This window comes from Macrotis lagotis, chromosome 1, assembly GCF_037893015.1.
Source record: "Macrotis lagotis isolate mMagLag1 chromosome 1, bilby.v1.9.chrom.fasta, whole genome shotgun sequence".
Lineage (NCBI taxonomy): Eukaryota > Metazoa > Chordata > Mammalia > Peramelemorphia > Peramelidae > Macrotis > Macrotis lagotis.
The window spans coordinates 322,483,712-322,501,689 of NC_133658.1; the positions used below are offsets into that span (position 1 = coordinate 322,483,712).

A 17,978-nucleotide genomic window follows, 5' to 3' on the forward strand; every position below is an offset into this window, starting at 1 on the left:
CTCTCAAGAATTTAAATTCTGAGTGACACCCAGGGCAATGGGCATAAGTATATGAAAACATACTACCAATGAGGAATTGCATATAAGAAGCTTTTCAAAGATATAAATTAGAATATTAGGCAGGTCAGTCACATTTCAAGAACAACTGATGGATAGTGCTGCAGAGTTATTCACATAGATGAAAAAATCTGGAGGCCTAGCTTGTTGAGTAGCTCTTCTATGACGGAATTTATAGTTTCAAAGTCATTGAAGTACTGAACTAAGTAATTTAAATAAAAGGTAGGGGACTATTGGGAATATGGTATAGGGCTCAAGGGAATGTGCTATATTTGGTTATTTTATATTAGGTACATTCATTCATTCCAAAAGCATGAATCAAGTATCCTACCTTGTGTAGAGCACTGTAGGTGTTAAGGAAAAGAAAGTAAGTTTAGATAACAGAAAATCACTGCCCTCATGGAGCTTACAGACTACTAGAGGGAAAAGAATTAAAATTTCAAAACAATGAATACCAGCATTAGAAAACAAAGTGCTATATACAAGAAGAGAAAGATTATCAACTAAGACAATCTGTGAATTTTTCAAGGAGGTAGCAAGAAACAATAAAGATTCATGTGATATTCTCTAATCTTTATTTGTAGGAGATTATGTTGGATTGATATGCTATATTATGCATCAGTGAAATCAGTTGGCTATAGAAGGAAAATTCTAGAAAATTCTGTTACTTGTAGAAAACAGAAAGTATATGATGAAGGTAAGAGATAAAACAGGGGGTTCATGAAGCTTAAAGCTTATACAGACTGGGAAACTGTGAGGTTGAGAGTATTCCTGGGCACACTAGTCAGTCTTCCTTTTCCCTACCTGTCAAAAGGTTAAATATGGCTGTTAATTTTTCTTTTCAAATTTTCTGAGGATCCAAGTATCTCTACAACTTTAGGGCCATGACTTGAGAGGAAGAAATGGATAATACTTTTTCTTTGAGTAAGGTATCATGGTGGGGTGGCTAGGTGGCACAATAGATAGAGCACCCCAGCCTTGGATTCAGGAGTATCTGAATTCAAATCTGGCCTTAGACAGTTAATAATTACCTAGCCATGTGGCCTTGGGCAAGCTACTTAACCCCATTGCCTTAAAAAATCTTAAAAAAAAAAAGGTATCATGAAGGAGTTTGAATATGATTGGCAAGGGGAAGGTTCTTCTAGGCAGGGCAAACCCTTTTTAACTTTACTGCCTTAATAATAAATTCCAAGTGGAAGAAAAACCATAAATATAAAATCATATTTTTTTTAAAATTAGAGATTTATAGGGCTATATAGTTTTCAGTTAGAGTTGAGGAGAATTCATAATCATACTTATAAGGTGGTAAATAAAGAGCTAGACTTCAAATCAACATGACTTAAAAGTTGTCCAGAAAGGCATGGGAAGGATTGATTGGAGAAGAAAAGGGTGGATACAGAAGACCTGGTGAAGATCATTGAAATAGTCTAGGTAGGTGGAAATGAGGAGCTTTATAAAGAAGATAGTGCTGGGAACAGGAAGGAGGAAGAAGCAAGAGATATTGTGAAGACTCTAACTGTAGTGCCTATTAATTTGCTATGAGAAGTGAGAAGCCAGAGGCAGTGGTACAACAATTAAAGCAATGGAGTCAGAAGAAGAAGCAGATTTGGGAGGGGGTGGAGGGTGGGGACAGAAAGCCTAGTTTTTTGAAATGGTAAAAGAGTACCTAGAAAACGCAGAAAATTCTAAGAGGTGTTAATCTAGGAGGAACTGAATTCAGGCTCAGTCAATAAGAGATATTCAAGTAGAAAGGGCTGGTACACAGGAAGAAGAGAAACCTGGTGTGCTGGTAAGAAGAGGTCTAGAAATGAGGATGTTAATTATTACCATAAAAAAGGTGCACTGAAGCCATTAAAAGGAATGAACCTTCAGGGAAAGGGACTATAGAGAGAAATAAAAATGAGCATTGAGGACAATTTTTAATAATACCTGTAATTGGGGGCAATTCCAAGAGGAAGACAATAGCAGAGAAATTGTGAAAATGATTTTTTAAAAAATCAGGATATTGGATAGTATCACCTAAGTAAACAAAAATTAAGAGAGGATTCAAGAAAGGATTACCAATATTCTCACAGAGAAAGGAAGGTTAAAAAAAAAGGAAAAGGTCAAGGTTCAACCAGAGGTGACATCCAAAGAACTATTTTAGTAAAGTTTTGAGGGGCAAGGTTAGGGAAGGAAGAACAAACAGAAACCAGACTGCAATGAAAAAAAATTATAGCAGTGAGAACAAAGTATAAGTAATTAAGAGAAATCTGTCATGGAAAGGAATAAGAGAAAACAGAAGGTATGAACACAGAAAGACACAGTCACTATTAGGTTATTTAATAAATGTTTATTAAATGGAATTGAACTGAATGCTAGTGACAAAGGAAATAATCAAAAGATTCAGGCTCAAGAAGAGGATACTGGATTTGGATCAGGAGTATGATTAAGTAAATTGCTTCCAAGATCACACAATCAAAGAATCACAAAAGCACAATGCATTCACTGATGTTTTTATGGACAGAGTCTTTGAAGTATTCTACTCAGTACCTGAAAAATAATCCCTTACTCCCAAACAAGTGACTTTACTTGAAGAGGAAACCTACATCACCTGCGTGGTCCATTCTGCTTTAGGACAACAGTTAGGCAGTTTCTCTCTTACATAAATCATAAATCCCTTCACTCACTACTCTACTTTGCCCTCTAAGGTCTACCAGAACAAGTCTAATCCTCTTTCCACAGGAATCCCTTCAAACTGCTTAAAAACAGCTATTATGGTCTGCCTAGCTTGTCAAATTTTCTGGGCTAAACACCCAGGTTCATTAGCTAATCTCAAGGCTTCTTAACTTAAATCTTGGTTGCCTTCTTATGGAAGCTTCTCAGTGTAGTTGCTTAAATGTGGTATGGAGACCTGAATACTCCAGATCTGATCTGATAGGGGAACACTATAAAGAAACTTTCCCTAATCTTGGTCATTAGACCACATTTAATATTAACTTTGATGGCTGCCACAATCACATTGTTGACTCACATGGAGATTATGGTATACTAAAATATGCGGATCTTTTTCATGTGGACTGTTAAAGAAAGATTCTGTTTTACTTTTACTTCTGAGGTTGATTTTTTTTAAATGTTAAGTCCTTATATTTCCCTTTAAATTTTGATAAAATGTTAAATTTCAGCAAAATGTTCTAGTCTGTCAAACAAGGCTTTTTCAGACTCAGAATCTTTCATCTAATTTGTTATGCTTTTCCTTCTCATCTTTGAGTCATCTTTGTACATGTTTCTTTACAGAAGATGAGGAATACCTATTTCCTTCAAACTGGAGAGGTGTACAAAAGAATGAAAATATATGATTAGCATAAAATCGAAATATATTAAAGACTATTATGTAGAACAAGGAGTATACCTTCTGGTTTTTTTTTTTCCTCCAAAGGCAGAGCTAGGATGAATGAATAGCAAGATCTACCAAAAAGGCAAATTTTAGATCAATATAAAAAAAGACCTCATTACACTAGAAAGGGCAGTGACTTTGGTGTTAAAAGAGTTTCAAATCACACAACTGCTCACTCTTTCTGTGTAGTTTTGGGCAAATCAATCTGAATCTCATTCCTTATTTATAAAATTAGAGGGTTGATTAGATGTCACTTACATCCTCCCTCTAGCTTTATTAACCATAATCCTTCCAAATTGTAGCAGGATACATCAGAAAGTCAAGAAATTTCTCTTTGGAAATATTCAAGTAAAGGCTTCATGTTTGTTAAGAAGGTAAGAAACTAGGGCAACTAGGTGGTGCAGTAAATAGAGCACCAGCCCTGGAGTGTGACCTTGGGCAAGCTGCTTAACCCCAATGCCTTGCAAAACAAACAAACAAAAAAAAAAACTTAAAAAAGCAACCAAAAAAAAAAACCAAAAAAGAAAAAGTAACAAACTACCACCTCTCCTTATATACCTGAGTCTAAAATAACCAAAATTATACTTCACACAAGAAATGGGTTTAGAAATGTTTGAATCCTTACATTCCCATAGTACTATAGTTTTCTATTTGCCTGTGATGTTCTTTGGTTTTTTGGAATTGGTGAGAGTTTGGATTAAATTACACTTTATATCTAATTCAACTCTAAGATTAAAAAAATTTATGACAAATTGAGTTGAAGTAATGATAATTGAGAGAGTTCATACCAAATAATCTCAGTTTTTTTATAATAGGTCAGGAAGGTTAGGAGGACAATTACTATGATTAATTTGAAGATTATAAACACTCATAAAAGTTACTGTGATTCCAGAATGGTTTGTTTCCTCACCTTACCTTTACAGTTACCTCTTGAGATTTCTCTCTCTATTATCCAGGGTTCCTGTCCTTGTTCCAACTGGGAAATCACATATGGTTTTGATCCTTGATGCCCTGTCCAAATGGAAAAAACAAAGGATTTGGATATTTGTGCAGGAGACAAAGAGCCATCTTATAAAAATTCAAACCCTTTCTTCCTCAGGGACTCTAAAGAATGAGATCAAGGCAACATCAAGATATCCATTTCAGACTTAACAGAATGTAGACCTCTCAACTGGAAAGAGGAAGCAGGAACAGCTTGATCCAGTACCCAAAAGGGATTAGGGTTGTTTTGATCATTAAATTCCAAGTCCCAAAACAAATAAACACTTCAGAGTACTTTCTCCCACCCCCCCTCACACATATTAATAGCTGAGAAAACAAAGATATTCTAATAGGCAGACTAATCCTGAGTCACAAAGGAAACCTATTCTTACCTAGTGAGACCAGGTTCCTGTAATTTTCCAGCATCACATCCCTATACAGGTATCTCTGACCAGAGTCAAGTTTCTTCCATTCCTCCTGGGTGAAGTCCACAGCCACATCCTTGAATGTCAATGATTCCTAAAATGCCAAATACATTTTACCTGAATCTAGGACCATGTGTTAACAACACTGAGAAGAGTCACCATTAGATAGAATAGACAGGGTAGTATGTTCTAAAAAAATTTATGGATATGAGAGTTCTAAGCCAACCAAATTATTTCCTTTTATGTCCTTATGCTCATGGTCATTTAAAAGACACTAAACATGTATAAGATATGGTTATTGTCCTTGAAAACTCAGAATTTTGACTGGGAGAAAAATACATTAGAGAATAAAATACTGTACACACAGTAAACCACTAAATCATGTGAAATAGATAGTAACTATTGCCTATGAGTTCCAAGAACAAAGAGACTCACCTGGTTTTAGGGGGAAGGGAAGACATCACTGAAAAATGATAGGACCTTAAAGGTGAGAGAGATTTTGGAAGCTTTGTGGTACAACTTCCTAACTACTAAATGAGATTCTCTATAATATTCCTCCCTAATTGATCATTTGCGAGTCCAGGATATACTTGAATGCTTCCAGTGAATTATGCCCCCTGAAGGCAGCCCAGTGCATTTTTATGAACTATTAAATGTTAGGAAGTTCTTCATTCTATATTGACCTGGAAACTGCTTGCCCTTAACTTCATCTATTTTGCCTAGTTTTCCTCAGTGGAACTAAAAAACATAAATCAAATTCATCTCTTCATTCAAAATTTTGAAGGACACTACTAAATCTTTTTCCAGGCTAAGCATTCAGGTTTCTTCAACTATTTCCCAAGCATCTTTCATGTTGTTCAGTCTCTTCTGGAGAAGCACCACTTTCTTAGTCTCCATCAAGATGTGACATTAGGAATCAAGCTACTACTCCAAAAGACCAAAGGCAATAAAGTACAGATTTCATTTCCCTAGTGTGATCAATATAACTATGCAAAGATAAGCAAAAATAGCAATAGTGAACTTTTGGGCAGTCATACAATATATCATAATAAGCTCAAAGTCAAATAATATAGCAGATGGAATGGAAATTCATGTCAAGTAATCTTTCAGGAGTCAACATACCTAGAGTGTGAATAAAATTCAAGATATAATATTACAGGACACGAATAATTCCTAGACTATTGCATGGGCCCATATATCTTCTTCTGAGCAATTTCTTAAGATCCACAAAAAACTGTATCAATAGCAATTGTCTTGCAAGTTCTAAGTATTTCTGGAGTACTACTTGAAGGTTACCAAAATCTCCAAAAGTTCTATTTCAAAATCCAGAATCTATTTCATCTGAAATAAGAAAGTATGACTTTTCCAGACATTCTGCTATCCATGCATTAAATGAACTGGAATTGCAATTTTCAGGAAAATTTACAGAGACTTTATCTGAACCTTGTGTGAACCTGACACCAAACCTAATTTTAATCTTGCCAAGAAGGCAGGTATAGTGACATCTTTGTACTAATTACCAAAGATGCGCTAAAATGACTGCCTGAAACTGCTAGTCGCTTTGACTGAGTTTACGTTTCAGAAAATGTCTAATAATTCAAGATCTTTACAAAGTTGGACCAAGTGTATGTGTATAAGAAGGAGAAAAAGGAGTATGACCTTCTCTTAGGTGAGAGATAATACAGAAATGTTCAGAAATGTAACTGTGGTTGGTAACAACTGACACTAAGTCAGTGATTTGTTGACCTGAAAATAAAAACTGAAAAACCTGCTGTCTCCCTAGGGTATTATTTTTTCCCTTTGCATTTCTTTTTATTTTACAAGAGATCCTAGGGTATCTTTCTAAAATATGATGAAAACCTTCCAGTAACTGTCAGAATGCAGGACTAATATTTACTTTGAGTGATTTACATGGACATAATGTTTGTCTTTCATTTTCAAAGCCCATGACTTCAGGGAGGTGATGCCATGACAAGCACATGAGTTGGATTTGAGTGAGGGGATGCTGTGCTAAGTCACCAGCCTCACCTTCTCCTCTAGAACCATCTGGGTCCAGTGGCTAGATATGAATCAGGACAATAGAGATAGCCCTGGGGGGTAGGGTGGCAATCAGGGTTAAGTGACTTGCCTAAGGCCACACAGCTGAATAATTATTGTCCGAGGCTGGATTTGAACTCAGGTCCTCCTGACTTCAGGGTCAGTGATCTATCTATTGTGCCAAAAAATGCTACTAAAAGGAATGCAGAAACTTTTTTTGCCAAAAATTTCCAAACTAGAAATTAAAGACCACTGGGACATGGGTAATATTTTCATCACTCCTGCTTATTCAAGGCAAAGGATAAGAAAAAGCAGATTTGGGAAGCAAATGACTGCTTAAAAAAGATGGAGTCTGAGAATGGAATTTGGATTTCTGGTTCATAGTTTAGAAAACTGAATGATGGACTCTAAAGGAATTACACTACAATTGGTTTAAGTTTTTTCATGGGCAAAAATTGATCCCTCATAACTCACAAAAACACCTTTTTAAATTGAATTTCAGAATCTGTTGCCAGTGTTGTTTTATGAGGCACTATCATCATAGAGAATCACCTCCCTTTTCCAGTTCCCTGTCAGACTAAGACATACTGATTCCAATAGCATCTCATGTGCTGTTTTGGCTGATATCAATGGGGGACTATAGCACATTTCCTCGCTTTCATTTCCCAAATTCATAAGGACCTATACCTGATAGAATCTGACCTTACAGACCATAAAACAAGTTGCACCTACTCTTTATTGAATGATCAGTTAAGGGACTATGTCATTCTGGGACCATTCTCAAGGGACTGGGTTAGGCCACCAAAAAGGCTGTATCCTATATGCGTGCTCAGGACAGAAGGAATTCCCTGAAACTGTCCATAGTGAAAAGATGTTCTCTAGAGTCACCTGGGTATGCGTGTGTGAGAAACTCTCCATATTCTAAAAAGAGGTAAACTAGGGTCAAGTCCTGTCTCTGACATAGATTAGCTGTGTGACCTTAGGGCCCCTAGATGGCGCAGGGGATAGAGTGTCAGCCCTGAAATCAGGAGCAACTGAGTTCAAATGTGGTCTCAGACACCCTTTGACCTTGGGCAAGTCACTTACCCCGGACTGCCTTGAATCCAGACTCATCTCTAGTCATCCTGATTCATATCTGGCCACTGGATCCAGATGTCTCTGGAGTAGGTGAGGTCGGTGACTTAGCACAGCATTCCCTCACTCAAATTCCTAATGCTATGATCTTCTTAGAAAATGAAGGACAAACATTATAATATAACCAGGCAACCCTCTAAGGCTATAAATTATAGAGATGCTACCAATGAAAACACAGATCTTTCGTCCCTATCCCTCCTCTCCTTGTCCTCAAGAAATATATGTAACAAAGACAGAAACACAGCACTATATAATAGAATAATCATAGTACTTAACAGAATAAAGGAGAAAACCTGTATGATGCCAAGTAAGAAATACCATGCAAGGCCAGAGAGGAGAGAGCATTCCAGTTGTGTATTGGGGAAATCAATAAAGGCTTTGTAGAAGATGTAGCATTTCATCTGGATCTTATAAGGAGCATTTCAAAGGCAGAGAATGAAGTCAGTCATTTCTTAAAATAAACAGTAAATTTGGATCTAAAATGTAGATTCTCTTTACCACAATAAAATCACAATTTTTTTTATTTCATCAGTTTATACATATATGTAGATATATATACACATATATGTATAGGACACTGAAAAAGTAAGATTTCATCCAGAAGAGGTCAACTATGATGGTGAGAAAACCAGAAAACATACTATATTATAACTGAGAATATTTAGGTAAAGAAGACTTATAGGGAAGCAGGTATGTCTGCAAGTTTTTGAAAATCTGTCATGAGGGAAGTGATTAGACTTTTTTTCGCTAGATTTCAAACAACAGAACTTGTAGTAATGGATAGAAGATGCAGAAAATCAGATATAGGGTTGAAATAAGGAAAAATATAACAATCAGAGTTTTCCAAAAGCAGAATAGAATTGTTGTGAGAAATAGTAAGTTCTTCATCAATGTAGGTCTCCAAACAGATCACTTGCCAGGGATATTCTCTTATTGAAGTGTGGGTAGCACTTGATGATCTCACAGGTGCTTTCCAACAAGGAGAATGTCTGAAACCTGGACCTAAATATAAAATGACTTACTCTATCTAGGATGAAATGACTTATCTAGGTTATACAGTGAATTAGTAGAGTAGTCAGAAAAAGAACTTAGTTCTCCTAACTAGTCAGACTCTTAATCAATGACTTGCAAAGACATATTTAACTTGGACCCCAGAAAAAGAGTGATGAAATTAAAATCAACGGATTTATTAAATGTCTGTGATGCATATGACATGCTAGGTACTAGGGCTACAAAGACAAAAAGGAAACAAATCCTTTACTCAAAGAGCTTACATTCAACCAAAGGGTGCAGCATACAAAAACATGTACAAAGTAATTTTTATTTCAGTGTAGGAGCATTAGGGGAGAAAGCTTCATAGTAGGAATACTTGAGCTGTATTTTGTCAAAAATACAATCTGCTAAACATGACCATTCAATGACAGAGGTCCTAAGAAGACACTATTGTTAAAAGCGTGGACTACCAATGGATTGGTATGTGTGTGCCCACAGGCACATCCACAGGGTTTGTATGTATCCTTAAAAGTTATAACTATAATTGATAAAAATTATTTTTTCTTGCATGAGGTATAGAGTTGTTAATTACTTTATAATCACATCAAATTTATATATATATATTTATATTTCTGTGCTATCAGAAACAATGAAAGATATGCTTGCAGAGAAATCTGAAAGATTTTATGAATTGATACTGAATGAAATGACCATAGAAATAAGACAATTTATAACAATGACATTTTTTAAATGACCAATTTTGAAAGATTTAAAAATACTGATCAACTATGACTCAGTAGGACAAACAATGGAAAATGTCACCAACTTTCTGATTAAGGGATGATGTAAAATGAGACATGGCCAACATGAAGATATATTATTTGACCATGATATTTGATTGGAAGGGAGAGAAAAAAATTACTGACTGAAAACAAAGCATTTAAAAATAGTCACAATTCTAATATAAACCTGTTGCTATTTTAATTTATCACTCTTATAGATCAGTTTCTGAAGGCTAATGTCTTTCTGATCTAACATATACTGATGGAATTCATGTCTTGGTTAAGGAGTCTGTAGATATACAATATTCCCAAGAAAAAAGAGTAGTGAAGAAATTTGGGCAAAAATATAAGATATTAATTCTGCTTTTAACTTTTAAAAATACAATCTTACATCTTAAGAATTTGTGATACACATGTTTCCTATTTCAGAATTTCAGTTTTTTTTTCCTCCCCAAGCTTCTATTCACATTCCAGTAGAACTTGTCTTATGTACAGGGATTATACCTTTTTTGACTTTTTGTTCTGAGTATCTATCACAGGATATGACATATAGAAGATATTTAATAAATTCTTCTTTATTGAATCCTATAAGTATTATATATATTTGCCTATGAATTTTGAAAGATATTTTATTACATAAATTCTAAATTCTTGAAAAATCTAGTAATTTCTTGTCATCAAACAAGAAACTTAGAAAATTGCCTAGGTTTCTTCCTTTTCAAAATCAGAATATGTTATATTATAACCTAGGTCAATAATGATGGAAATCCCTAGTAATTAGTTATATTTTAAAACCCATGCAATTGGTGGTACAGTGGTTAGAGCACTGGCTCTGGAGTCAGGAGGACCTAAGTTCAAATCAGACACTTGATACTTAGTAGTTGTATGACCTTAGACAAATCACTTTAACCCCACTGCCTTGCAACCTACCTCCCTCCCCCTCAAAAAATTCACAGGAAATGAAATGAACTCTGAAGTCTGTTTTCTACCAAAGCTATGAAAAAAATTGTTCAATTTTTAAATTATGACAGGTAAATATAAAATTTGGCTCATGATAAAACTAAATAAGAATCAAAACACTTGGTTTGCTACAGACAATAAAACTTCAGAATGTATATCTAATGTCTCTGAAGAAAAACTGTCTTAGGAATTTATTTTCTTGTCGATGAAAAAGTAAATACTAAGTTTCCAGGAAAACACTAATAATCTCCCAACTCAAATTTCTAGGATAAATCTCAGCAGGCCTTCCCCAAACCACTGCAAGAATTCTCAGAACAAGAACAATACTTGAACTTTTTTATTGAAAATCATTTCATAAAAGACATGTTTCAATGATTATCTACTTATGAAAGAGGAGCCTGGCCCACAGTTAAGAGAGTTATGGAATTTCAGAACTGGAAGACACCTTAAAAACCATCTTATCTCCAAAAAGAAACCTCACTATTCTGTCAAAAACCCTTATTAAATGGCAACTATTTTCCATTCTTTGCTGGAAGACTTCCAGTAATGGGGAACTCATTATCTCCTAAGCTAGTCTAACACACTAGTGGATAAATAATTGTGAGGATTCCTGAAATCAAATCTAATTTGTTTTGGCCTCTGAGATCAAACAAAACAATTTTAATCCCTTTTCTACCAGATTGTCTTTAAACTACTTTAAAAATAGCTAAAAGGGAGAGCACTGATCCTAGTGTGGATAGCCTAATCTCAGAGTCAAGAAAAATCCCCTTTTAGATACATCTTAGTTACATGACCTTGGGCAAGTCAACTGATCCATTAGCACCCAAATGGAACAAAAATTTTAAGTTTCATCATCTTGATTTTCTTCCTCCCAAGAGAGAAGGATATACACAGACAGACACACAAAACAAACCATGAACTCTGACCTAAATTCAATTCCTTTATCATATAAGTCATTCTCTTCTGAATATTATTCTCCAGCTTATCAAAATTCTTCCAAAATTTAGGTACCCAAAACTTAACACAATATTTCAGAAGAGCTGTGATAATGGCATTCATATGCAAATACCAAACCATTTCCTTCTTCCTGAAAGGAAGTTATTCAAGACTTTACTAAATTTTTTGGTATATGACAATGCTAACACATACTGAGCTTATTGTCCACTAAAATACCCAGATCATTTCCCAATGAACTACTATGCCTCCTCATTGTCCTTGTGAAGTCAATTTCTTATATACAAGCCTACAACTTTATATATATCCCTAAAAAAAACTGAGCTTAGATTCAAGATCCTTTTAAGTCCTGTCATTTAATATGTTAGCTACCCCTCCTAACTTTGTATAATCTATAAGTTTATTAGAATGCCATCTATATCTTTATCCATATCATTAATTAAAGTATTAAGTAGCAAAGAGCCAAGCCTAGATCCCTGGAGCTCTACACTGAAGACATCTTGTCACCTTATTGTAAGACCATTCATGATTAATCTTTTTAGTCCAATCATTTAACCAATTTATCTCCATTGAGCAGTAATATGCAGTTGTCCCTTCCACATTGTTGGGATTAGAAGCAGTGCCCCATGATCTGGAAAATCCATGTAAAATTTTTTGGCCCTCTCTTGGTACCAAAGAAGAAATTATGTATATTTATGGTATTAAAAATAAAATGTTTGTTGGATTCAGGCCTGAGTTTTATTCTTGCCCAATAAAACTCCATTGATTATCCCTTCCTAAGGACGTGAATCCGAACATTCATAGCAACTCCAAACAATGCCCAATCTCGCCTTGACCACCCTTCAAACAAAGCACATCCTTCATGAAGACCCCAGTGGCTCTCATCCTATCCTGCCTCTTAGATCCAATACCCTATAAAAAGACTTCCTAAAAAGATTCCCTACAACCCACCGCTGGAGTCTGCTTGGACCCAGTCCACCATTCCTTTTTTCAATAAATAGCTTTGCATCCACTTTCATTTATAGTGCCATCTCCCTTTTTACCAAGAGTTCACCTTTTGACCTTTCAATGTTGACATTTTACAATACTACACATATATTTTATGGAGTTCTGAACGTGTTGTCTGCTGGCCTTTGTGCATCATCTGTGGCTTCCACAAAACTCCTCCAAAAATTCACATTTAATTTCTTATGCCGACCTGCAATATATTGAAATTACAATGGAAAAAGTTGTGATGTGGAAGCACTATCAGTAGTCTAACCAATATTTCTCCAGATTTTCCAAAAGAATAACTTAATTAGAACTTTTTATAGTTTTCATTTTTATTCCATACATAGATCACCATTCTACCTATGCTGAAACTCCTGAATCATCTCCAACTTTCTCATGCTTTCTACTACTAAACTCCTGCTTCTTCAAACACTATTTCCTTTGTTCACCCCATCATAGCTCCTCTCTTTCCCCAAACCACTCAAGTTATCTCGGATACCCTAAGATAAATTTCACAACTCTTCCAGATGCTATTCAAAGTCTTCTATAGAGTAGTACTGTTATAGAATAATTTTATTTTCCACTGCTTCCTAAAATTTGTTCCAACCAGACCAGTCTCTTCAAAGCATTTATGTTGAGGACATACTCACTCCAGTTTCACACCTTGAGCCAAGTTCTCTTTGCCTGGATTGTCCTTTGTCATCTTTTAACAATATAAATTCTATCTATCTTGAAGTCCAACTGAAATCTAATCTCTATCACAAAGTCTTTCCTGTCCATTCTAGTCACAATGTCCTTTCTCTTCTCTTAACTTTTATGACATTGTCTACACTATTTACTGGTCAAGTACTTCTTTATATTATTTAATTTTTCCTATGTTAAAATTATAGTTATCATTTCAAGAGCATATCTGACTCAGGGAAACAGAATGGTCTTTAAAGACAAGGATGGTGTTTTCTACTTCTTTTGTCTTGTTCACAGCCTTAAACTCAGTACATTAGAACATCCTGCAAACAGACTAAATGAATATTGGGGCAGGGAGGGAACACTCCCAAGTCTACTAGGTGAAAACATTTGGGTCTTAGTCTCTGGACTGAACTTTTTGAGAGGTTCTATGAAGAGGAAAAGAAATGTTTCTACTCTGAAAGTGGAAAGATGAGCTTTTTTCTTTGTCCTGAAATATCAACCTACCTTGGATCTGGTAGTTAGGAGCCCAGAAGTCATTGCTACCCTTTCAGTGCTATTCTCTTGGGGAGGGCATATTCCTAAAGAGGCAAAGCTACAAAAGAGAAAAGAAACATCAGAAAGAAAAAAAAAAGAATGATTAGGAAAATCCTGCCTTGTTTCCCACATTCACTGGGTGGCAAAGGACAGAGGACTGTGCCCTCTGCCACAGTGTTCTGAAGGAAGAGGAACCTAGAAGTAACCTCATCCCAGTAATCCCAGATAATACTACTAATAACATCTAACCTTAATATAGCATTTACTATATATGTGAGAATCTATGTTAAGTAATTTGTAATTATTTCATTTGATCCTCCTATCAATTCTGGGAGTTAGGTGCTACTTTTAATCCCTCTTTTACAGATGAAGAAACTGAGGCAAACAGAGGCTACATGGCCAGTCACTCAGCTAGTAAGTGTCTGGAGCCAAATTCGGACCCAAGTCTTCCTGATTCCAGGTCCAGCCCTCTATCCACAGCAACACCTGGATGACCCAGGACAGAGTGAAGGTCTGTAAGTACTGTTCTGGGTCCAAATTCTATCACACATTCTACTTGTTAGGAACCGTAGCTTCTAGTCCCAATCAAAAACCACCTCCCAAAATAACCAGGACACTTTTTTTTCCCCCTTTTAAATGCTGCTTATTTGGAAAATACCACCTAAGTCCAAGCATTTTGATGTATGACTGTTCTCAAATTTGCAATCTTAGAAGCCTCATAAACCCCGATCATTACAATACTTTAGAATACTCCTTGCCTTTTACTTAAGAATCATCCTTTGTGGTAACTGAAGAGTGAAAGTGCAGCCAGACCCACCAGAGGACGTACTATGCACCATACTCAGCAAATTTTCTAGGAAAAACGGTCATTCCAAGTGAAAGAATACTGGACTTTTCTGTACTGATAACTGGTCTAGGGCAAAAAGGCTTCTCTGGCCACCTGACCCTTTGCCCCCACCACAGTCAGTAATTCTCACCTGTCTCCTGGATAGTCTACTTTCACCCCAAACCTGTGTCCCCAAGCAGACTGGTCGGGAATCGTTTCTGCGCCAGTCGCTTCCACAACTTTACTCAGCATTTTGGGAAGGTCTGGGCAAAGGCCTCGGAGGCCAGGTGTGCCCGGTCCTGGCACGGACTCCTGGCTGGCACAGCCCGGGAGCTGGGCGGCTGTCCAGGACGCTCTCCCCGCTCCTCATCAGGACACCCCTCCTCTGCTAGCTCGGGAAGCCCGTGGGCCCGACATCGCCGCGGCGAACAGAGGGCGGTCCGCGCGGGCCCGGCCCCTCCGGGCGGCAGCCGCGCTGGGGGCCGCTCACTCACGCACCGCCGCGGCTCGCTACCTCTGAGGGGCGCCGGCTGGGCGCAGGCCCTGGGCCGGGGGCCGGAGGGCGGCCCGGGGCGCCGCACCCAGGCGGCGCGGGCTCGCGCGGGAGACCGGCCCACACGGACTCTGCGTGTCTCTGGGGGCAACCGTGAACGCGCAAGCCCGCGCCCGCGCACGCACGCAGGTGCCCCCCCCCCCCACGCTCACACCCGAGCCCGCCCCCTCTCCCGCCGCCTCAGCCCAACTCCGGGCGGGAGCGCGACCGGACAGACCGGCCTGACCTCCAATGAGAGACGCCGATGACGGCGTCGAGGCTGCGCGCGCATTGCCAGACAGCGCTCCAAAGTGCGCTTGCGCCTGGAGACTCCTGGGACTACAACTCCCAGAAGACCACAGGTTGAGCCTTTCCTGTCTCTCTCCTATTCCCCGCCACCTCCCCCGTTCCCAACGCCGGCTCGTGGCCCTTAGGCAACACCTTTCCAGCGGTCGTTCGCTCTCGCAGGCCTGAAGAGAAATGCAGCTTCCGGAGGGGAGGCGGGGGTTAGCTTCACACCTCTCCGCACCCAACCCCAAACCATCCTAGTCTCTCGAGAATTTGGTTTCCTTTAAGGCTATAAACCAGCCTCGCTTGGAGGTTGGGCTTCAAAAGGCGGAGGGAACCAATAGGATGACGAAGGGCGGGGTCAGAGGGGAAGGGGCGGAGCTTTAGGATCGGAGCAAATTCTGCAAAACAGGCAATAAATAAATAAATAAATAAATAATTCTCCTGATTAACTTAATTAAGAAATGGAGATCTTGGGGGATAAAGAAGACGAGCCATGTAAAAACTCCAAATAGCGACCAAAATAATCTGCCTTATTCCTCATTATGCCACTCTTCTCATAAACTCCTCAGCGATTCACAGTCATTAAAAAGCGCGTTATGTACCAGAAACTAGGCTAAGAGCTGAAAATACGAAGAAAGGCAAAAGCAGCCTCCTCACCTAGAGTTCGAGGATAGCAAAATGCAAATGTACAAAAAAAAACTTGTTCTATTTTACTTTTCATAAGGAAATACTCATTTTATTTGCGGTTGGTTAAATTCTAAATAAAAAATAAAATTGAAGATCTAATGGAGAGAAGCAAAAGAACTTGTTCATTAAACCCCAAGGGCCTTTTGAAAGAAATAAAAGTCTCTTCTTTTGAGTAAATAAGTCCTAATTCACAAAAGATCTATTACTCTTAAAAAAATTAAGGATAGCTGTACCGTCAGGACAGATTTGTATAAAATGCACAGTTTTTACATACCAACACATACCCAATTTTCATATCATTAACCCCAAACTGCAGCAAATCCCTTAAGAGCATCAGAAAAGTTGTACCATCAATAGATTCAGTTTGTCATTTTATTAAAATTTGGCTAAATTCTAATAGAAAAAACAAAATTAATACATTTCCTTTATAAAAATACAATTTTGTGTTTTAACAACTACCTTTGTGTGTTTACCGATCCATAGTTTCAAAGGATTTAAAATTATATGGAGAAAAACACTAAGGTGCTTCTTCAGAGTTTACCGAAGCTATCAGCACCATGGTCAGGGGCAGCACGACAAACTAGCAACTGGCTAAGTGAACCAGGCTTAAAACTCGCACGGTTGAACTTAATTAAATCATCATTTCTTCAACAAACAGAAGAGACATCAAAGACATTTAAAAGGAGGAGAAAGAACTAATAAAGTTATGAAGATATTAATCAAGTTTAATGATTATAGTGACTTTAAGCTTCTTGAATTATTTACAGAGTAAAACCCAGAACTAGCTTAAGACTATGGTGCTTGCAAGGTTGTGGTTCTATCATTTGAGAAGGAAATTCCTACATGTACACAAGGAAGCAACAGGGAGGGAGGGAGAGAGAGAGAATGTAGATGTATATAACTTCCCCAGTTGCTTGATGTTCTATGTCAATGTTGGTACTTTCCCTGGAAGGCAAGAGTCTGGTGATAATGGAAGGTTTGCTTCTGTGATTAGACGATTTTTAGAGACATATTCAAGTACATTATTGATATGACACTTGTCTGTGATTCTGTTTCATCACCCTAAAATTGTGTTTGTCAGCCAAGATGAATTGCAAATGCAGGATATAATAATAGCATGGATCAGGGTAAGTCATGCCATGACAAGCAAAGGACCTACTCAAGCAAAATGCTAACATAAACTCAGAAAGGAAACCCAAAGATTATCTAATTATATGAAGAGGTAGGATCAGAATCCAAGGTTTTTGGATTTATGGATTTACAATCATTTTTTAAAAAACACCATCATATCGAGCATCCTTGTCCCCATCAACAGTCATGGCATTTGTACACTTTGACTCCATCTAATCCAGCTTCATATTCAGTGATGTCATATAGCCATTTTGTCCAAGCCCCTTCCATCTCAAAACTCACAAATACAACCTGTTGAAAGTAACTGCAAAGGATCAAGGATACAAACTTTACATAGTTCTGTTTTACCTGGAGACTTAACCTCTTTTATTGTGACATAACCTCTTTTATTTTTCTTTATGCAAAACCACTTAATTTTCTCATTCAGATATTAAAAATACTTATGATTAGCATAGAGTAATCATAACTCATAGTTACATAATAACTCAAGGCAGCAATTCTCAAACTTTTTGTTCTTTATTCTCTACTTATATTTACTAAATTAGAAATTAAAATATTTCAGTATTTTTATGGAACTAATTTTGATCTTGAGGAGCCCCTA

The 17,978-nt window shown here is 37.3% G+C and overlaps 1 protein-coding gene across 2 annotated transcripts in view; it reads right to left on the bottom strand.

The window, feature by feature from the left end:
- The window catches only part of LOC141505582 (uncharacterized), an 89,217-nt gene extending 73,406 nt beyond the window's left edge, over window positions 1-15,811 (bottom strand). Inside the window, exons 1-4 of one of the 2 annotated variants that reach the window (XM_074211526.1) lie at window positions 14,888-15,263; window positions 13,881-13,968; window positions 4,807-4,933; window positions 4,349-4,444 (exon numbers count right to left, since the gene is read on the bottom strand). In XM_074211526.1, the coding sequence (XP_074067627.1) occupies window positions 4,349-4,444; window positions 4,807-4,933; window positions 13,881-13,968; window positions 14,888-14,988 (412 nt within the window). In that variant the 5' untranslated portion in view covers window positions 14,989-15,263. Of the gene's footprint in view, window positions 1-4,348; window positions 4,445-4,806; window positions 4,934-13,880; window positions 13,969-14,887; window positions 15,264-15,709 lie in introns of those variants that run through there. The other variant, XM_074211519.1, reaches the window with a different exon arrangement.
- Window positions 15,812-17,978: the final 2,167 nt, after the last annotated feature.